Here is a 17,507-nt window from a genome sequence, read left to right as displayed (position 1 = left end):
GTGTGTGCTGTACCCTTATCTCAGCGTGTATGTGTGTTGTACCCTTATCTCAGCGTGTATGTGTGTTGTACCCTTATCTCAGCGTGTATGTGTGTTGTACCCTTATCTCAGCGTGTATGTGTGTGCTGTACCCTTATCTCAGCGTGTATGTGTGTTGTACCCTTATCTCAGCGTGTATGTGTGTGCTGTACCCTTATCTCAGCGTGTATGTGTGTGCTGTACCCTTATCTCAGCGTGTATGTGTGTTGTACCCTTATCTCAGCATGTATGTGTGTTGTACCCTTATCTCAGCATGTATGTGTGTGCTGTACCCTTATCTCAGCGTGTATGTGTGTTGTACCCTTATCTCAGCGTGTATGTGTGTGCTGTACCCTTATCTCAGCATGTATGTGTGTTGTACCCTTATCTCAGCGTGTATGTGTGTTGTACCCTTATCTCAGCATGTATGTGTGTGCTGTACCCTTATCTCAGCGTGTATGTGTGTGTTGTACCCTTATCTCAGCGTGTATGTGTGTTGTTAACGTGTTACTTCTAAACAGTACAGATGTTAATGCCTCTTATCTTTTTATAAAGGGACCAACGCGTGCGCGGATGACAATGGAGGCTGCAGTCATCTGTGTCTATACCGACCGCAAGGACCGCGCTGTGCTTGTCCCATAGGACTGGAGCTGATCAATGACCTGAGAACCTGCATCGTGCCGGAAGCCTTTCTCCTTTTCTCCCGCAGAGCTGACATTCGCCGCATCTCTCTAGAAACCAACAATAATAACGTGGCCATCCCTCTCACGGGGGTGAAGGAAGCCTCCGCCCTAGATTTTGACGTGACAGACAACAGGATCTACTGGACAGACATCAGTTTAAAGGTGTGTGTATCCCACTTTATTGGATAAGGGATTCAGTGTAGAGGGTCCATGTGTATTTCCACTGTCATGTATTGTCCTTCCTGCTTTGGATTCCACTTCAGAATCTGTCATTTAAATTTTCACCATCTGTCTGTGATAGCGACTTTGTGCTCACTGCGGCGCTAATCTGGGTTTTAATGTTGCAGACGATCAGCCGCGCGTTCATGAATGGAAGCGCTCTGGAGCACGTGGTTCAGTTTGGCTTGGATTATCCGGAAGGCATGGCTGTAGACTGGCTGGGGAAAAACCTCTATTGGGCGGACACTGGCACCAATCGTATTGAAGTTTCTAAGCTTGACGGACTGCATCGGCAGATCTTGGTGTGGAAAGACCTAGACAGCCCTCGGGCACTCGCTCTGGACCCAGCAGACGGGTGAGTGAGCGGGCAGGTTAATATCTTCAAGTATATAATAGTGATTAAGTGAAATCTTGCAGTTCCCACGAAGCTCACACAGCAGCACAGTCTGTGTGGAGAGGAATCCGTAGCAGAAAGAAGTAATAATACCACTGTATAGGTTATTGTACGGCCTCATCTAGAATACTGTGTTCAGTTCTGGAGGCCGTATCTCCAGAAGGATATAAATACATTACTGACTGTACAAAAAAGGGCAACTAAAATGGTGCATGGCCTACAGCACAAAACTTACCCGGGAAGACTAAAGAACTTAATATGTATAGTTTGGAGCAGAGAAGGGAACAGGGGACATGATAGAAACTTTCATATATATCCAGAGTTATAACAAGGTGCAGGAGGGAAACATTCTACAAAGGAAGAGAAGTATTAGAACACGAGGACATGTACTGACACTGGGGGGAAGAGAAGTATTAGAACACGAGGACATGTACTGACACTGGGGGGAAGAGAAGTATTGGAACACGAGGACATGTACTGACACTGGGGGGAAGAGAAGTATTAGAACACGAGGACATGTACTGACACTGGGGGGAAGAGAAGTATTAGAACACGAGGACATGTACTGACACTGGGGGGAAGAGAAGTATTGGAACACGAGGACATGCACTGACACTGGGGGGAAGAGAAGTATTAGAACACGAGGACATGCACTGACACTGGGGGGAAGAGAAGTATTAGAACACGAGGACATGCACTGACACTGGGGGGAAGAGAAGTACTAGAACACGAGGACATGTACTGACACTGGGGGGAAGAGAAGTATTAGAACACGAGGACATGTACTGACACTGGGGGGAAGAGAAGTATTGGAACACGAGGACATGTACTGACACTGGGGGGGAAGAGAAGTATTGGAACACGAGGACATGTACTGACACTGGGGGGAAGAGAAGTATTGGAACACGAGGACATGTACTGACACTGGGGGGGAAGAGAAGTATTGGAACACGAGGACATGTACTGACACTGGGGGGAAGAGAAGTATTAGAACACGAGGACATGTACTGACACTGGGGGGAAGAGAAGTATTAGAACACGAGGACATGTACTGACACTGGGGGGAAGAGAAGTATTAGAACACGAGGACATGTACTGACACTGGGGGGGGGAGAAGTATTAGAACACGAGGACATGTACTGACACTGGGGGGAAAAGAAGTATTAGAACATGAGGACATGTACTGACACTGGGGGGAAGAGAAGTATTAGAACACGAGGACATGTACTGACACTGGGGGGAAGAGAAGTATTAGAACACGAGGACATGTACTGACACTGGGGGGAAGAGAAGTATTAGAACACGAGGACATGTACTGACACTGGGGGGGAAGAGAAGTATTAGAACATGAGGACATGTACTGACACTGGGGGGAAGAGAAGTATTAGAACACGAGGACATGTACTGACACTGGGGGGAAGAGAAGTACTAGAACACGAGGACATGCACTGACACTGGGAGGAAGAGAAGTATTAGGACACAAGGACATGTACTGACACTGGGGGAAGTAGGTTCAGAGGAAATGTGAGGAAAACTACTTCACATAAAGGGTAGTGGATAAGTGGAATAGCCTCCATGGTAGAGGATAATACTGTAGAGCAGTTTAAACATGCTTGGTATAGACATAAGGATATCCTTACAAAACTAAGGATCACATAGGGTTTGAGGTTACCATAGGTTAAAAAATGTGCAGACTAGATGGGCCAAGTGGTTCTGATCTGCCGTCTGTTTATGTGCACGTGTATCCATATACTTGTTAATACTTAAATTCACAAAACCTAGAAGCAGATCAGTGCTCTGAGATTGGTTGCTAGTTGCACTTTTACACATCCTGTTAGGTTGTCTGTAACAAGAAATGCTTTTTGTATGTGGTGAATGTAAATGGAGGAAACACTTTGTGGGAGCCGACGCACACAGTATAGTTGTCTTTAGAGATCTGACTATTCAGCTGCTGGAGTCAGGTGTTGTAACCTCAGCAACTGCGCAGTCACTTTCCTTTCTCTGCTTATGAAACTTTAGAATACATTTTGTTTTTCTTGTGATGGTTCCTATTTTTTGACAGTTCATAAGTCTTCCACGCTTGTCATCAACTTAAATTTTTGTGTTAAACAATTATATGGTTCTTACAATGATATGCTTTCCTGCTCTCTGTACAGACACATCATGAGCAGGTTTTGGTATAATGCCTTTATCCATGATTTTGTATACATGTGTTTCTGGGTGCTCCATCTATGCTTGTGAACTACGATTCTTTAGCATAGCCACGGAGTGCTAGCTTTGAGGATCACTTGCTGGTTTAGACGGCATATTCTCTGTACAGTTTGAGAGCCATGACTTGGTGTTTACTGCTGCCCCCTTGTGTTCAGTGTGTGCTATAGCGCCTCCTCCCTGCAGTGTCTAGGGCTGACAGCTTCATCTTTATAGCCCGCATGTGTGCATTTATAAGAGCAAGTTTTCACTTGATTGCACAATGCTACTAAATATATCCCTTGTGCAATAAACCTCTGTCTTTATTACCCAGCTGTGGAAATCAGAAATCTGTCTGAATCTGTATCTTGTGTTACCTCTGCCACGAAATTGCTGTGAAGCTGATGGGTTAATGTGTTATCATCATTTTGTTCTGGGAAGGAAATGGAAAATAGCAAGTCTCCTGTATTACCTGGGCTCAGTCCGTCTTTGTGTCCTCCTCTGTTCACCATAACAAAGGGACATTTATCCATGCAGCCTCCTGGTCTGGTATCAATAATTATACTCGGTGGGAACACAAACCTGAAATATTATCTGGTCATTTATAGCCAGACAGACCTGGATCAGTCTCAGCGCGATTCCTTTCTCTCTCTCTCTTCCTTTCTCATGTGTAAACTAGGTCAGGGCTGAGGAGCTATTGGAGGGAGAGGGAAAATCTCTTGGCTTAAGATGAACTCTGAAATTAGATGCTAAAACGAAGGCAGACGATGTGCACTACACTCCCCTCCCCAGGAAACCAGACGGTGTTTACATAAGCCCCTTAGAATGGAATAAGATGCACTCGACCCAAGGAGTATGGGGGGGAGAGGGGGCTTTCTCATTCATACACTCATACATTCATACACGCATTGTTGCACCTTTTGCTATCTATTAGTAGCCATAGAATGTGTCTCAGGTTAGCTTGTTCCACAGTGTTTTATGATGTAACTTATTAGTTGTGAAGTAGCTTTATTAATATGGTCAAAACCAGCCTGTTTTCTACACTCACGGAAGTTGACCTGGCTTATGTGCTTCACTACTTGCATTGTTTTTTGGAGGTGTTGAGCTTGTATGATTTGGCTTGCTAGTTTCATAGGTAACAGGCTGCAGGGTATGATCAATGGTGTCACATAATGTACAAATTATATATAATTCTATTATCCTACTCCCTATGTAATGTTTTTAAGCTGTGTACACAAGTGTTTAAGTAGTTTTAGAGCTCTTATTCACTGACACTTTTCCTGTGTTCGAGTGGAGATCGTGGCTTGGTGAGCGAATCTTAACCAGCAAATCAAATAGGGTTACTTGGACGGTACACATGATCTTTGGGTAGAAAATAGGACATACTGCATCTATGTTCTGTCACTTCTTGTATTTACTGAATGCACTTCCTTCAGAAGATCAATGACCCTGTTTGTAGTGAGCAGCTCAGGGAACGCACCCGGGTGTACCAGGGTTATAGAGCTGCAGGGAAGTGTGAGGACATAGCTGAGCAATGTGTTTACTTGTTTATTTATGACACTTCCTACTTCTCCTTAAATGAGGGAACCTAGTGGGTTTTAATGTCTTTATCTAAAAAAATCGGTGGTACTTCAATATGTAGCTGAATATTTAAATCGCTTTTTAACTATTCTCAGCAACATTGTGTCATTGTGATTTCACTTACTAACTGTATGCTCTTCCCGTATAGCTTTATGTACTGGACGGAGTGGGGTGGTAAGCCCAAGATAGACCGAGCCGCTATGGATGGCAGTGAGCGCATCACGCTGGTGCCCAATGTGGGCCGGGCCAACGGGCTGACCATAGACTACGCGGAGAGGAGACTGTACTGGACAGACCTAGACACCAATCTCATTGAGTCATCAAACATGCTGGGTAAGTGAGTCTTGCTGCTCCTCTATCTGTGCTTCGGGGTGTAACGTCAATCTGCAGATGTTTAGTAGTGAGTGTGACGACCTAAGGATGCGGTATGTAGTGACGGAACCAGTTTTGTGCATTAAAGTAAGGCTACGGTGGACTAAATGCTTTACACATTGTGATCATTAGAAAGAAAAGCCCGGGCTCCTAAATGTCTGGGCTTTGACTGCGTAATCTAAATGTCGCTATTTCTCTGTTCCAGTTATTAGCAGAGTAACACTGACCTGCGTGTTTTTACCTTCTTGTATGAAAGTTTCTGTGTTCAGTCAGTAATACGTAAGTGAGCGATACTGCACGGGCTCGGGCGTAGAACAGAGCTGTAAGTGAGCGATACTGCTCGGGCGTAGAACAGAGCTGCGAGTGAGCGTTACTGCACAGGCTCGGGCGTAGAACAGCTGTGAGTGAGTGTTACTGCACGGGTTCGGGCGTAGAACAGAGCTGTGAGTGAGCGTTACTGCACGGGCGTAGAACAGAGCTGTGAGTGAGCGTTACTGCACGGGCGTAGAACAGAGCTGTGAGTGAGCGTTACTGCACGGGCTCGGGCATAGAACAGAGCTGTGAGTGAGCGTTACTGCACGGGCGTAGGACAGAGCTGTGAGTGAACGTTACTGCACGGGCGTAGAACAGAGCTGTGAGTGAGCGTTACTGCACGGGCTCGGGCATAGAACAGAGCTGTGAGTGAGCGTTACTGCACGGGCGTAGGACAGAGCTGTGAGTGAACGTTACTGCACGGGCGTAGAACAGAGCTGTGAGTGAACGTTACTGCACGGGCGTAGAACAGAGCTGTGAGTGAGCGTTACTGCACGGGCTCGGGCATAGAACAGAGCTGTGAGTGAGCGTTACTGCACAGGCACGGGCGTAGGACAGAGCTGTGAGTGAGCGTGGTGGTATAAGCCGTCTGTGTAATTTGAAGGACTGCCTGATTCCTGTGTAGTGCGTGTGCACTGAATGGGACTGCAGAGGACCCAGCTGTGCACAGGGCCCGCAGCCAGCTCAGTTACTGCAGGTGAATGATCTGCTCCCCGTGTCAGGAATGTTTCTATTCGGGAAGTCAGGCGGCTCATGGACAGGTGCCAAACTCCGCTCTCCGCACCAAGTTCATTTGCATTAAAAAGGGATTTATCTGCAGGGGGAAATGTTTAACATGGTGTTTTAAGTAACTGATCCTCTTTGCACAAAAGCTTCCCTTCTGTCGGCCTCCTGAACCAACCCTCCGTCCCTCAGCCTTACAAGCTTCCTAAACACACGTTTCACTGAGAACTGTATTCTCATTTCTGGGTATGAAACCCGAGCTGCTCGTTCCCATTCTGTTAGGGTCTATTTCGGGGAGTCTAGCAGTTAATCTGATCCTTTTCTTATAACTAGTACTATATATTGATTTCTAAAGTCTACTATCATGGGGAAATGTTTTACGCTTTCCAAATACATGTGGTGCCTTTTTATAAATGCAAATGAAATGGTAAGATTGTAATTTAATTTATTAATATTAGGATTGTTGTCTGTGCCTCTGCAAGAAGCTTGTACAGCATTCAGTCTCCGCTCTGTTCACTGTCTGACCTCTAGTGACGGTTCAGCCAGCTGTTGGTTGGTGGACACAGACTGAAGGAGAAACTCTGCAGAGATCATTATAGCTCGTAGGGACGTTGATTGTATTGTTTTATCAGGACAACTGGGTTCTGAAGATCTCCACTACAGCCCAGGCCACCATCTGCTATTAAGACGTCACTTAGATATAACTTGTTATCTGTTCCTCCATGCTAAGTATGAATATAGAGCTGCTGGTTTAGTAGCATAGAAATAGTAGATATATGAATCCATATATTTCCCTCCGGTCCCTTTGTTTGGCGTTGCTCTGTATTGTGATTATTTTCATGGTTACATTGCACGGATACGGCAGGGTTAAGCCTCTGCTGCTACTTGTAGTTCCACAACGGCTGGAGATCCACATGTTGACCGACACAGCTGTGTAGTATAATAGTATGTTTGTCCATTCTTCTACTAAACACGTCATTCTGGTCTTTCTCAGGACAAGACCGCAATGTCATAGCCGACGACCTCCCCCATCCGTTTGGCTTAACACAGTACCAGGACTTTATATACTGGACCGACTGGAGCCGCCGAAGCATCGAGCGAGCCAACAAAACCAGCGGTCAGAACCGTACCATCATCCAAGGCCACCTGGACTATGTCATGGACATCTTGGTATTTCACTCCTCCCGGCAATCTGGCTGGAACGAGTGCGCCTCTAGCAACGGCCACTGCTCTCACCTGTGCCTGGCCACGCCTGTAAGCGGTTACACCTGCGGATGTCCGGTTCACTTCTCCCTCAATACAGATAACAAGACCTGCAGTGGTGAGTAGGGTGGAGGCGATAGAGCATGAAACCGGGGATTGTGTAATGGGTTCCCTTGCACATTAACAGCCAAAGTTTAATCCTCGTACCGTGTCTGTCTCAGCCCCCAGCGCCTTCCTGCTCTTCAGCCAGAAAAATGCCGTCAACCGAATGGTAATTGACGAGCAGCAGTCTCCAGACATCATCCTGCCGATTCACAACTTGCGCAACGTGCGGGCCATCGACTACGACCCTCTAGAGAAGCATCTGTACTGGATAGATTCCCGGCAGAGCATCCGCAGAGCATTGGAAGATGGCAGCCAGGTGAGATGGTCACACACTAAGCCAACTATATGTACCCTTGTAAAGATGATTCATGAGCCCGGCAGGATAGATCCCGCATTGTCACTTTGTTACCCATCTCCTGTATTTCTGTAACATCGCCCCCCTCCGTCTCTCGCAGAACGTGACCGTGGTGTCCAACACAAACACCAACCAGAACTATGACATGCAACCGTACGACATGAGTATAGACATCTACAGCCGCTTCATCTACTGGACGTGTGAAGCTACCAACGTCATCAACGTCACCCGCATGGATGGGACCGCCATCGGTGTCGTGCTGAAAGGGGAACAGGACCGGCCCAGAGCCATTCTAGTGAACCCGGAGAGAGGGTGAGTTGGGCTGAGCGTGTTGGGCTTTGGGGCTGGGAGGTGCACGCTGGCACAACCAGATCTGTGCAGGCGTTGTACACATCTCCCTAATAGGAAGTTCTGTGTGTAATATTGGCAAATAAAACCGTTTTGGATTCTGTAAGTGATTTTACCAGACAATGCCCCTTGGTTGTACATTATTTAAAAACTGGAACTCTGGGATTACTCCTGTGGGTTCTGCACATGTATAGAGAGGGGGGAATGTAGGGAGGAGGGTTTATTTGGACGAAAACTGCAATTTATATCGGATATGACCCCTATAAGCTTATCTGACAATTGGGAGACGCCCCCAAAACACAGTAAGGACCCCACTGGATCCCGTCTTGGAAGCTTGTACATCTCTGATGGAAACAATTGATTGTCTTTTCAGGTACATGTATTTCACCAACGTTCAGGAACGTTCAGCCAAGATAGAGAGAGCCGCCCTCGACGGTACGGAGCGCGAGGTTCTGTTTTTCACTGGCCTCAGCAAGCCCATCGCCCTCGCCCTGGACAACAAAATGGGGAAACTCTTCTGGGCCGACTCTGACTTGAGACGCATAGAGAGCAGCGACCTGTCCGGTAAGGAGGGTGATTAGACCAGGAATGGTTAATAATCGGTAACGATCTCTTACTGGGCTCGTCTGCACCTGCTGGGGTCTTGGTCTAAGATTTCTGCAAGGTGCAGCGTTCTCTATTCTTGCTCAACACATGGGAGGTTTCTTCCTACATATATGAGGATTTACGTTTATTGTCCCCCTGCCCACAGGCGGGAACCGTATCGTCCTTGAAGACTCCAATGTGCTGCAGCCGGTCGGACTGACTGTGTTTGGGAATCACCTGTATTGGATAGACAGACAACAGCAGATGATTGAACGCATTGAGAAAACTGGACGGGAGGGGCGCACTAAAATCCAGGCTCGTATCCCCTACCTGACGGACATCCACGCAGTGACGGAGATAAGCATGCAGGAATACAGTAAGTGTCCAGCTGCCCTTCATCCCCCCCCCTCCTGCACACATACACCAGCGTGGGCTTTAATCACTAGTGCAGTAGAACCAGTTCTGTAATAAATATTTTTTTCACTTTTAAACGCATTCTGGAGAATGACGCTTGAGATATGGGGTTAGCGTTTCTTCACCCAGCAAGTAGGTGTTCAGTGGTTGATGTGATCTGTCTCTCCCCGTTTCAGAGGACCATCCCTGCTCTCAGGAGAACGGCGGCTGCTCCCATATCTGTATTGTGAAAGGAGATGGAACGACTCGCTGCTCCTGCCCCGTCCACCTGGTCCTTCTACAAGATGAGCTGTCCTGCGGAGGTAAGGAGAGGGTTCGGTGTTGGACTGGACAGGCCTGGTTTCGTCTTGGGTTTGGTATACCTTCTGTAAGGCCGCATTGGTTGAGGTCTCTATCAAACTTGTGGTCATGACAACTGTTTGTGGTCAGTGCTGTGTTGACGGCTCTTGTGGGCAGACGTGAGCAGCCACATTTACTATATATGGGCGTAATGAAGGTAAACTACCCAGCTAGTCCTCCCCTGCAGTGCTCAGATTATAGGCTTTCTGCTCTGGTAAATCTCACAAGGTTTCCTGTATGTAGCGGTTTTCCAGATGAATATTCACGGTTATTATAGGGATGAATATGTAAACTATGTTTGTTTCGCCATTTGCAATGTGTGTACCACCAGTGCTGTGTAATTAGTGGCGCTATATAAATAGATGATGATGATATTAAGAGAAATAACTACATTTCCTGTGAACATGATGGGTTTTTTTTTCATCTTTACTCTGATCATATAATATTTGCCCCCGTCACCTGCTGGGTGCTTGTTCTGCTTGTGCATTGTGTAAGGTGGCCAGGACCCATAGTGACCAGATGGATGTGTGTGTGTGTGTGTGTGTGTGTGTGGGATATTGGAGACTAGAGTTGACGCGTTTCGCAGCATGGACTGCAGGGATTATTAATCAGACTTGTTACAAGCTGCTATTGGTTCTTCTTGGCATCTTGCTATTGGAGGCCTAGATAAACACATTGGATGAGGGATTAGATACTGGAATTACACATGTTTACATGAGTTATTGGAAGCTATCATTTAGGCTGCTGTGTAATACAGGATGCAGAGATTAGTCCTACAGGTTTTATGCCAGTACCTAACATGGTGTCAGTGATCCAGGCTGTCTAGAGGCCTATCTTGCATTAATGTCCTGCCTTGTTCTCTTGCAGAGCCCCCGACCTGCTCCCCGCAGCAGTTCACCTGCTACACGGGCGAGGTAGACTGCATCCCCGCGGAGTGGCGGTGTGACGGCTTCACAGAGTGTGTGGATCACAGTGATGAACACAACTGCCCAATGTGCTCAGATACGCAGTACCAGTGCGCCAGCGGGCAGTGCATAGACTCCTCCATGAGGTGTAACGGTGATGCCAACTGCCAGGATAAGTCCGATGAAAAGAACTGCAACGGTACGGACGTCCTCTGTATGGGCCAATACTGGTCTGTACAACATGGTAACCCCATCGGCCAGTATGGGTTTGTGTCTTTACAGTATATCCCCTATGTATTGTTATAATGTTTGAGTGCCGTTGTATAGATGTAATTGCTGTTGCCATATATAATAGGACGTTAATGTTCTCTTCTCAGAGATCTGCGCTGCGGACCACTTCCACTGCGGCAACGGGCAGTGTGTCGGTAAACTGCGGCAGTGTGACCAAACCAAGGAGTGTAGCGATGGCTCCAGCGACCTGGGCTGCTGTAAGTGCCAGATTCCTAAAATACCATCCCAACGAAACGCTGCTTCTCGCTATCGTTTTGTTCTTTGTCCATGTCCGGTGTATCCATCCAACCCTTGTGTTCTTCCTTCTAGACACCACCGAGGAGCCGCCACCACCTTCCACCAACACCATCGGCTCCATCATCGGCGTGATCCTCACGGTGTTTGTGGTGGGCGGCGTGTACTTTGTCTGTCAGCGGGTGCTGTGCCGTCGCATGAAAGGGGATGGGGAGACCATGGCGAATGATTACGTGGTCCACGGGCCAGCCTCCGTGCCGTTGGGATACGTCCCCCATCCCAGCTCCATTACCGGATCACTACCAGGTGAGTGTTCTCTCCAGTCTGCTTATACTTACCAATGGCTGACCAAACCCTTCATTAACTGTTTATATAACATCATGGCGTTACTCTGTATATTGGGGCTGGAGATCACGTTACTTAGTATTTTCAGTCTTCCTGCTGATAAGAAGCTTTATCAGTTCTATTATCCATTTTTCCTCCTCTGACCGCTTTCTGTATCTCGCTCTGCAGGGATGTCACGTGGCAAGTCTGTGATTAGCTCGCTGAGCATTATGGGTGGAAGCAGCGGACCGCCGTATGATCGCGCTCATGTGACTGGAGCATCATCCAGTAGCTCTTCCAGCACCAAAGGAACCTATTTCCCACCAGTGAGTTCACAATATGGGTTATTCCTCCCTTACTCGTATGTTTCCATCCTTGTCTGAGCTCTCCAGACGGCTTCTCCACCATGGTGTCGTGTGTGGTAACTGTCCCCTCTGTCTGCATTCAGCGCTAACTTCTTTTATTTCAATCTTAGATCTTAAACCCTCCGCCATCTCCGGCCACTGAGCGCTCACATTACACCATGGAGCTGGGTTATTCCTCCAACAGTCCATCCACACACAGATCATACAGGTAAGTCTGTGGTCTGGTCCTTCGTACAGTGCTGGCGCTCACTGTACCATCGTTGGTCAGTAACGGGTGTATAAAGTGTAATATCGGTGCTTGCATGGTCCTTTTTATTAAGTTCTGTTCTTCATTTCAGCTACAGACCCTACAGCTACCGTCACTTTGCTCCGCCCACCACGCCATGTAGCACAGATGTGTGCGACAGCGACTACACGCCCAGCCACCGCCTCACCTCGGCGACCGCCAAAGGCTACACCAGCGATCTCAACTACGACTCTGAACCGGTCCCCCCTCCCCCCACCCCACGGAGCCAATACCTATCTGCCGAGGAGAGCTGCCCTCCTTCTCCGTACACGGAACGGAGCTACTCTCATCATCTGTACCCCCCGCCGCCCTCACCTTGCACAGACTCCTCCTGAGCCGTTCCCCAGCTTGTTTGTACGAAAAAACCCTGTGGAGCGGGGTCCTTAGAGACCACCAGCCTGTTTTTGTTTTTAAATTCATGTACAGTTTTATTTGTTTATATTAAGAGAACCCACCCTCACAGGCGATCTGAGGGAGGGGGGCTCAGTCCATATCTGTACATAGATAAAAGGATATTTATATTTTTATTTTTATTTTCTTCGCCCATTTCTTCTCCCACCGTTTTTCTTGTGCCATACAGATACCGCTCCTTCCGTCGGACCTCCCAGCTTTTGTATAGAAGATTCCTGCTCTATCAGTATATTGTACAATCATTAAAAGAAGTCGTTTTCTTTTCTTTTTTGTTTGATTTTATAATCTATTTTTGCAAACTGAACACACAAAATGCCTTAAATCAAACAGCCGCCGAGGACACCGAGATCTTGATGCCAAAATTCCAAGTGATTATGGGGAGAGCGACAGTCGGTCCCGTTCTCTGCAGAAGGGGCTGCACAGCTCGTCTGGTCCCGAACCAGCAGATCTGACCATCTGTGTAGTACCGGTTCTTATGGTACTGTCAGGATCTATCACCCACCCCCTATGTGTCTCATTTCTGGTGCAGAGGAAGCCGGATCATAATAGGAATTGCAACAGCTGGATTTCCCCCCCCCCCATCCCCTCAACCTGAAATATTCTTTCCAGCCGTGCAGAATAACTGGAAGATACAGAGCAGTAAATGGTTCTGGCCCTCGGCTTTGTAAGACCGAATATTTCGGTCTATGTTTTAAAGTGACTGCGGTTGCATTCGGTGCTAAATGGACAGCTAGCTCCACCGTTATTTTACTTCCGCTTTTATTTGCAAAAATGCATCAGTTTTTAGCTAATTTTTACCCATTGGTTCTTTAAATTATATTGCAGTTTTTGTAATCCGTGCAGCTGTATTGTCGTTCAATCGTTTCCCTATAGATTAACGGACTCTACTCTCCGTTTTCTGATAATACCACTAATCTGTACAGAATGTGCTGGGCGATACCACTAGACCAGCTCCTGGGGAAGGGGGTGTTGGCTGGTACCCTCTGGTCACTTTTGCTCACGACGAGATGAAAATGACTTGGCTTTGTGTTCCATGTACCACAGGCTTCTTCTTCATGGCAGCTGAAGTGAAGACTTAGACTTATTATACATTTCTATTTTACAAAGCTGCGAGTGTTAAGTGTTTTTATACTGCGTATGATGTAGATACTGTATTGTATTTATAAACACAATGTAACATTTTTGTACTAGCCTCATGTTTATATACCATATATATCCTTGCAGTATGTTCAGGAAAACAAATGTTAAAATATAGTCACCACCGTACAGGGTGTTAATCAAGGTGCGCGTCTACCGGTTATATGGACGTAACGGGAGTGTTCTGCCTCTCTTGGGTGGCGGAAATCTTATATCCGCGGAGATGAAACTCCCGCACAGTATATGAATAATTCCAGTATGTTGGGCGGCTTTGGTGACATCCCCAGTAACTAGAGGCCGACCTGGATGTGTCACGACGCCTGCGTAATCCTGTGTTGGGGTGACTGGGAAAGTTTTGGCAAATGTCGACGATTGGACTTGAAAGCTTCTTGTAGTTTGTAATAATTGGCTAAACCTCTAATGAAAAGTAATCTAATTCAGGCCATCCATTACAATCAATCTACAAACCTACTTATCGTTTGACAAAACGTAATACTCTTGCGCTATTAATGTTTGAGACCTTTTTGTTTTTCATATATATCTATATATACTTTCAATTCTAGTAATACAGAGGACAAAAGGTCATTTTATTTTTTATGAATTTGATCACGTTCAGCTTTAAAATCTCCCATAAACAATAAACTCGTCACCTTGTATTAATTTTATTAATAATTTAGCAGCAATGGAAATTATCTATCCCTATAGATAGGTGAGAGCAAAGTAATTGGATAGTAGAGTAGAAAATTAATTATCTACTGCCACAAAAAAAAATGGATTGTAAAGTTTTGTGAAAACAAATGTTATGGGTATTTTTTAGCTAATTTAGGCCAGGACTTGGAGGTCGTTTAAAGTTTGTATGTCAGTCCCAGATGACTCTACCATTACCTTTGCCCATAAGGTATAGTATTAGTTTAGCTGTGGTCAACCTGTCCATTATTGGGGGTGATATTAGTCTGTCTTGAGGTTGCAGATCATTCACCTGTCCCATCATCGTCCGTTTTACCCACCAGCGTCTATTATTGAGCATTCTCTGATTTAACCATTGGTCACATATCATTTGTACTGTCCGGTGCCAGGGCAACCAACTTTGAAGTTACACAGACAAATGCCATTTTTTTTTTTCACCAGCCCTTGTCCTTTATCACAAGGTGAAATATTGTCAGAGCCTGTAATTATTTACTAATGCAACATAAATATCCATTACTGTGATCGGATCACACGAAACCCCTTAATGGGAATTCCTGTAAAGATCTATTTCTCTTTTGGACCAAATTATTAGTGCAGTGCTTGTACTGAAATGTTATTCTACAGATTTTGTATCCTGGCTCTGATTGGCTGTAAGAAGAGACCCTAAATCATATATATGTCATGTCTCCGCCTTTTGCTATAGATGTTTAAGGTGTAAACTTAATATATTTCATAGTGTTGCATTATCTCAAAATGGGATATTGTGTTATCGGGTAACTTCCCACCCCTTTAATTAAAATTGTAGCTCAAGTCTTTAAAACCACTATAGTCCGATGTTTGTTCAAGCAGGACCGTTAAATTCCTTATTCAGAGTGTTAGTTACAGTACTGGGTTGAAGGTGCACCCCCTAAGACTGCAGCCTAGGAACCACTGCCTCCGAATAGGGCTTACGCAGTGTCACTGCTTCCTATTCTGCATTTTTAGAATAATGGCTAAGCCAAAAATTCGGCTGCCTCTATAGCTTACAGGTGCTTGTTCTGTGTGTGTACGTCTGTCATTTGGTAGGATCACTTCCAGCCCCTCTGGGCATTTTGTACTTTTAATTAAAGCCTCTTTCATATTTGCGCAGAGTAAACGTTACTGAATGTGACCAAACCCTAGTAATACGCTGCGAGTTTACATTACTGTGTCCCGTACAACCCTGTATGAATGATGTATCTGGCTTAAAGCTTTATATCTATGTTTATTCTCTATCTCCTGCCGCTGGTACGACAGATCTGCAAAAGGATGTATCCATGTTTTATGCTATCGGCCAACATTTGGTCAGCTCAGAGCCACTCGTTCATAGTTTGTTTTGTTTATGGTTTTTTTTTTTCCTTTTTATATATATATTTTTTGTAAAATATGAACTTTACTTTGTAAGCTGTGTATAATAAAAAAAAATCAAAATGACCTTGTATAAAATTTCATTATTACTGTAAGCTCAGTTGTAACAAAGAATTAATTTTTATAATAAAACAAAAGCTCAAAACTAAGTGTCGATTTTGTTTGGTTTTTTTTGTCTGAATATCCGGGTTCCATGTATTGGATCCTGCAAATGTTACTGATTACAGTACAGTACTGTTTCTGTGCTTCGTAGTATTAATATAGCAGCAGAAGGTGAGACAGAAGGGAAGTTTGCACTGGAAGGTTATGACGATCTCCTCTCCTCCACTGTCGTCTTTTTTGTCTAGCTCCATGGAGTTAGTCCCTCATTGTTGTTCTTTGGAAGAACAGTGCAAATGCCTGGTACAAAATGAGCATTTTTGCGCCCGTGTGAATTCCTGAGAAGACCATTCTAAATTTCTTTACAGTCCGGGAAGCATGGGCATTAACGTGTTGTAATGAGGGGAGGGGGCTTTTTCCAAAATTGCTGAATTCGAAATCTGCAGACAAAAGCTAAACTTAAACACCAGCATAAGAGGTATCTTTTCAGTAAGCATGGTGCTGACCTTTCATGAACTTGATGCAGCATTTATGGGCCTTTCCAATAGGACCCCTGGTGGCTATCCCACTAGGGAATGAGGGGGGGGGGCTCTCTGGGACCCTATGGATAGCTAGTTGGTGAGTGTCCTAAAGGCAGCCATACTGTTTATCAGCCGTAGTTATGGCCCCGGTAGCTAGAACTCTAGATGGGAACCTGGAGTCAAATTCAGGATGATGTATGTTGCCTACTGATGAGAACAGAAGTTGCAGAGACCTATAGACTTTCTCTGAGGCCTCCTTAGAATCTATTGGTTTAATAAATCTGGACCCAAAAAACTGGAGACTTATGAGATCAACAATGGCTGTTCCCTGGAGCTTACAGTGGCCCCAAGCAGAGGGGGTGAATTAAGATGCTTTATCAGAGCTTTGGAAGTAGTTCTAAACCAGATAAATTTAAGAGGTCCCCCTTACTCATTCCTGAATATAAATCGTTCTAGCGGTATCAGGACTCTGTTATATCAGTATGAAGTTTCAGATAGAGTCCTTGATGTCTGTCCTGGTAACCATAGTCCACACGGTCTTTTCAGTGCACAAACCTTCCCTGTGGACCTTGTACAGCTTCCACACACTTTTACTAAGATTGTGGTAGACGTCATAGCTGGTCTGAGCCTGCATGTGATCCATCTAAACCCTTACCCCAGTGACATTGTGCTGAAACGCAGGTCCAACAATGCATGTTCTTGCAACACTCCAATCATGGGTGGTTTCTCAGTTGGGAGAAAAGTCATTTAATATCGTTCACATATAATCGTAGGAGTGATTATAGACCTGAAACGAGGGTCAGAGAATAATGATGGTGGTCAAGGAACAAACGGGTGACCATCTATCACTTGGCAGTGCTGTAAATGTTTTCATCGACCATCCGAGTACAATCTTGGGCCCAATTCTACATTTGATAGATCCAGAAGAATGTTTGAGAATGGAAACGAGAGAACTCTGGACTGTTGCATCAAAACGCTCTCGAAAATGGTTGGTGATCTCCAAAAACGAAACCACTGAGCAAT

At 45.5% G+C, this 17,507-nt stretch overlaps 1 protein-coding gene across 2 annotated transcripts in view; it reads left to right on the top strand.

The window, feature by feature from the left end:
- Positions 1 to 16,010, top strand: part of LRP6 (LDL receptor related protein 6) — a 45,611-nt gene extending 29,601 nt beyond the window's left edge. For both annotated transcript variants that reach the window (XM_075210666.1, XM_075210667.1), the window contains exons 9-23: positions 574 to 863; positions 1,049 to 1,275; positions 5,231 to 5,415; positions 7,484 to 7,810; positions 7,914 to 8,113; positions 8,253 to 8,464; positions 8,874 to 9,064; positions 9,252 to 9,461; positions 9,676 to 9,801; positions 10,706 to 10,942; positions 11,121 to 11,231; positions 11,344 to 11,574; positions 11,782 to 11,918; positions 12,068 to 12,165; positions 12,296 to 16,010. In XM_075210666.1, the coding sequence (XP_075066767.1) occupies positions 574 to 863; positions 1,049 to 1,275; positions 5,231 to 5,415; positions 7,484 to 7,810; positions 7,914 to 8,113; positions 8,253 to 8,464; positions 8,874 to 9,064; positions 9,252 to 9,461; positions 9,676 to 9,801; positions 10,706 to 10,942; positions 11,121 to 11,231; positions 11,344 to 11,574; positions 11,782 to 11,918; positions 12,068 to 12,165; positions 12,296 to 12,578 (3,065 nt within the window). In that variant the 3' untranslated portion in view covers positions 12,579 to 16,010. The remainder of the gene's footprint in view (positions 1 to 573; positions 864 to 1,048; positions 1,276 to 5,230; positions 5,416 to 7,483; positions 7,811 to 7,913; positions 8,114 to 8,252; positions 8,465 to 8,873; positions 9,065 to 9,251; positions 9,462 to 9,675; positions 9,802 to 10,705; positions 10,943 to 11,120; positions 11,232 to 11,343; positions 11,575 to 11,781; positions 11,919 to 12,067; positions 12,166 to 12,295) is intronic.
- Positions 16,011 to 17,507: the final 1,497 nt, after the last annotated feature.

The sequence above is a fragment of the Mixophyes fleayi genome, chromosome 4 (assembly GCF_038048845.1).
Source record: "Mixophyes fleayi isolate aMixFle1 chromosome 4, aMixFle1.hap1, whole genome shotgun sequence".
Lineage (NCBI taxonomy): Eukaryota > Metazoa > Chordata > Amphibia > Anura > Limnodynastidae > Mixophyes > Mixophyes fleayi.
This window is presented reverse-complemented; position numbering and strand designations above follow the sequence as displayed.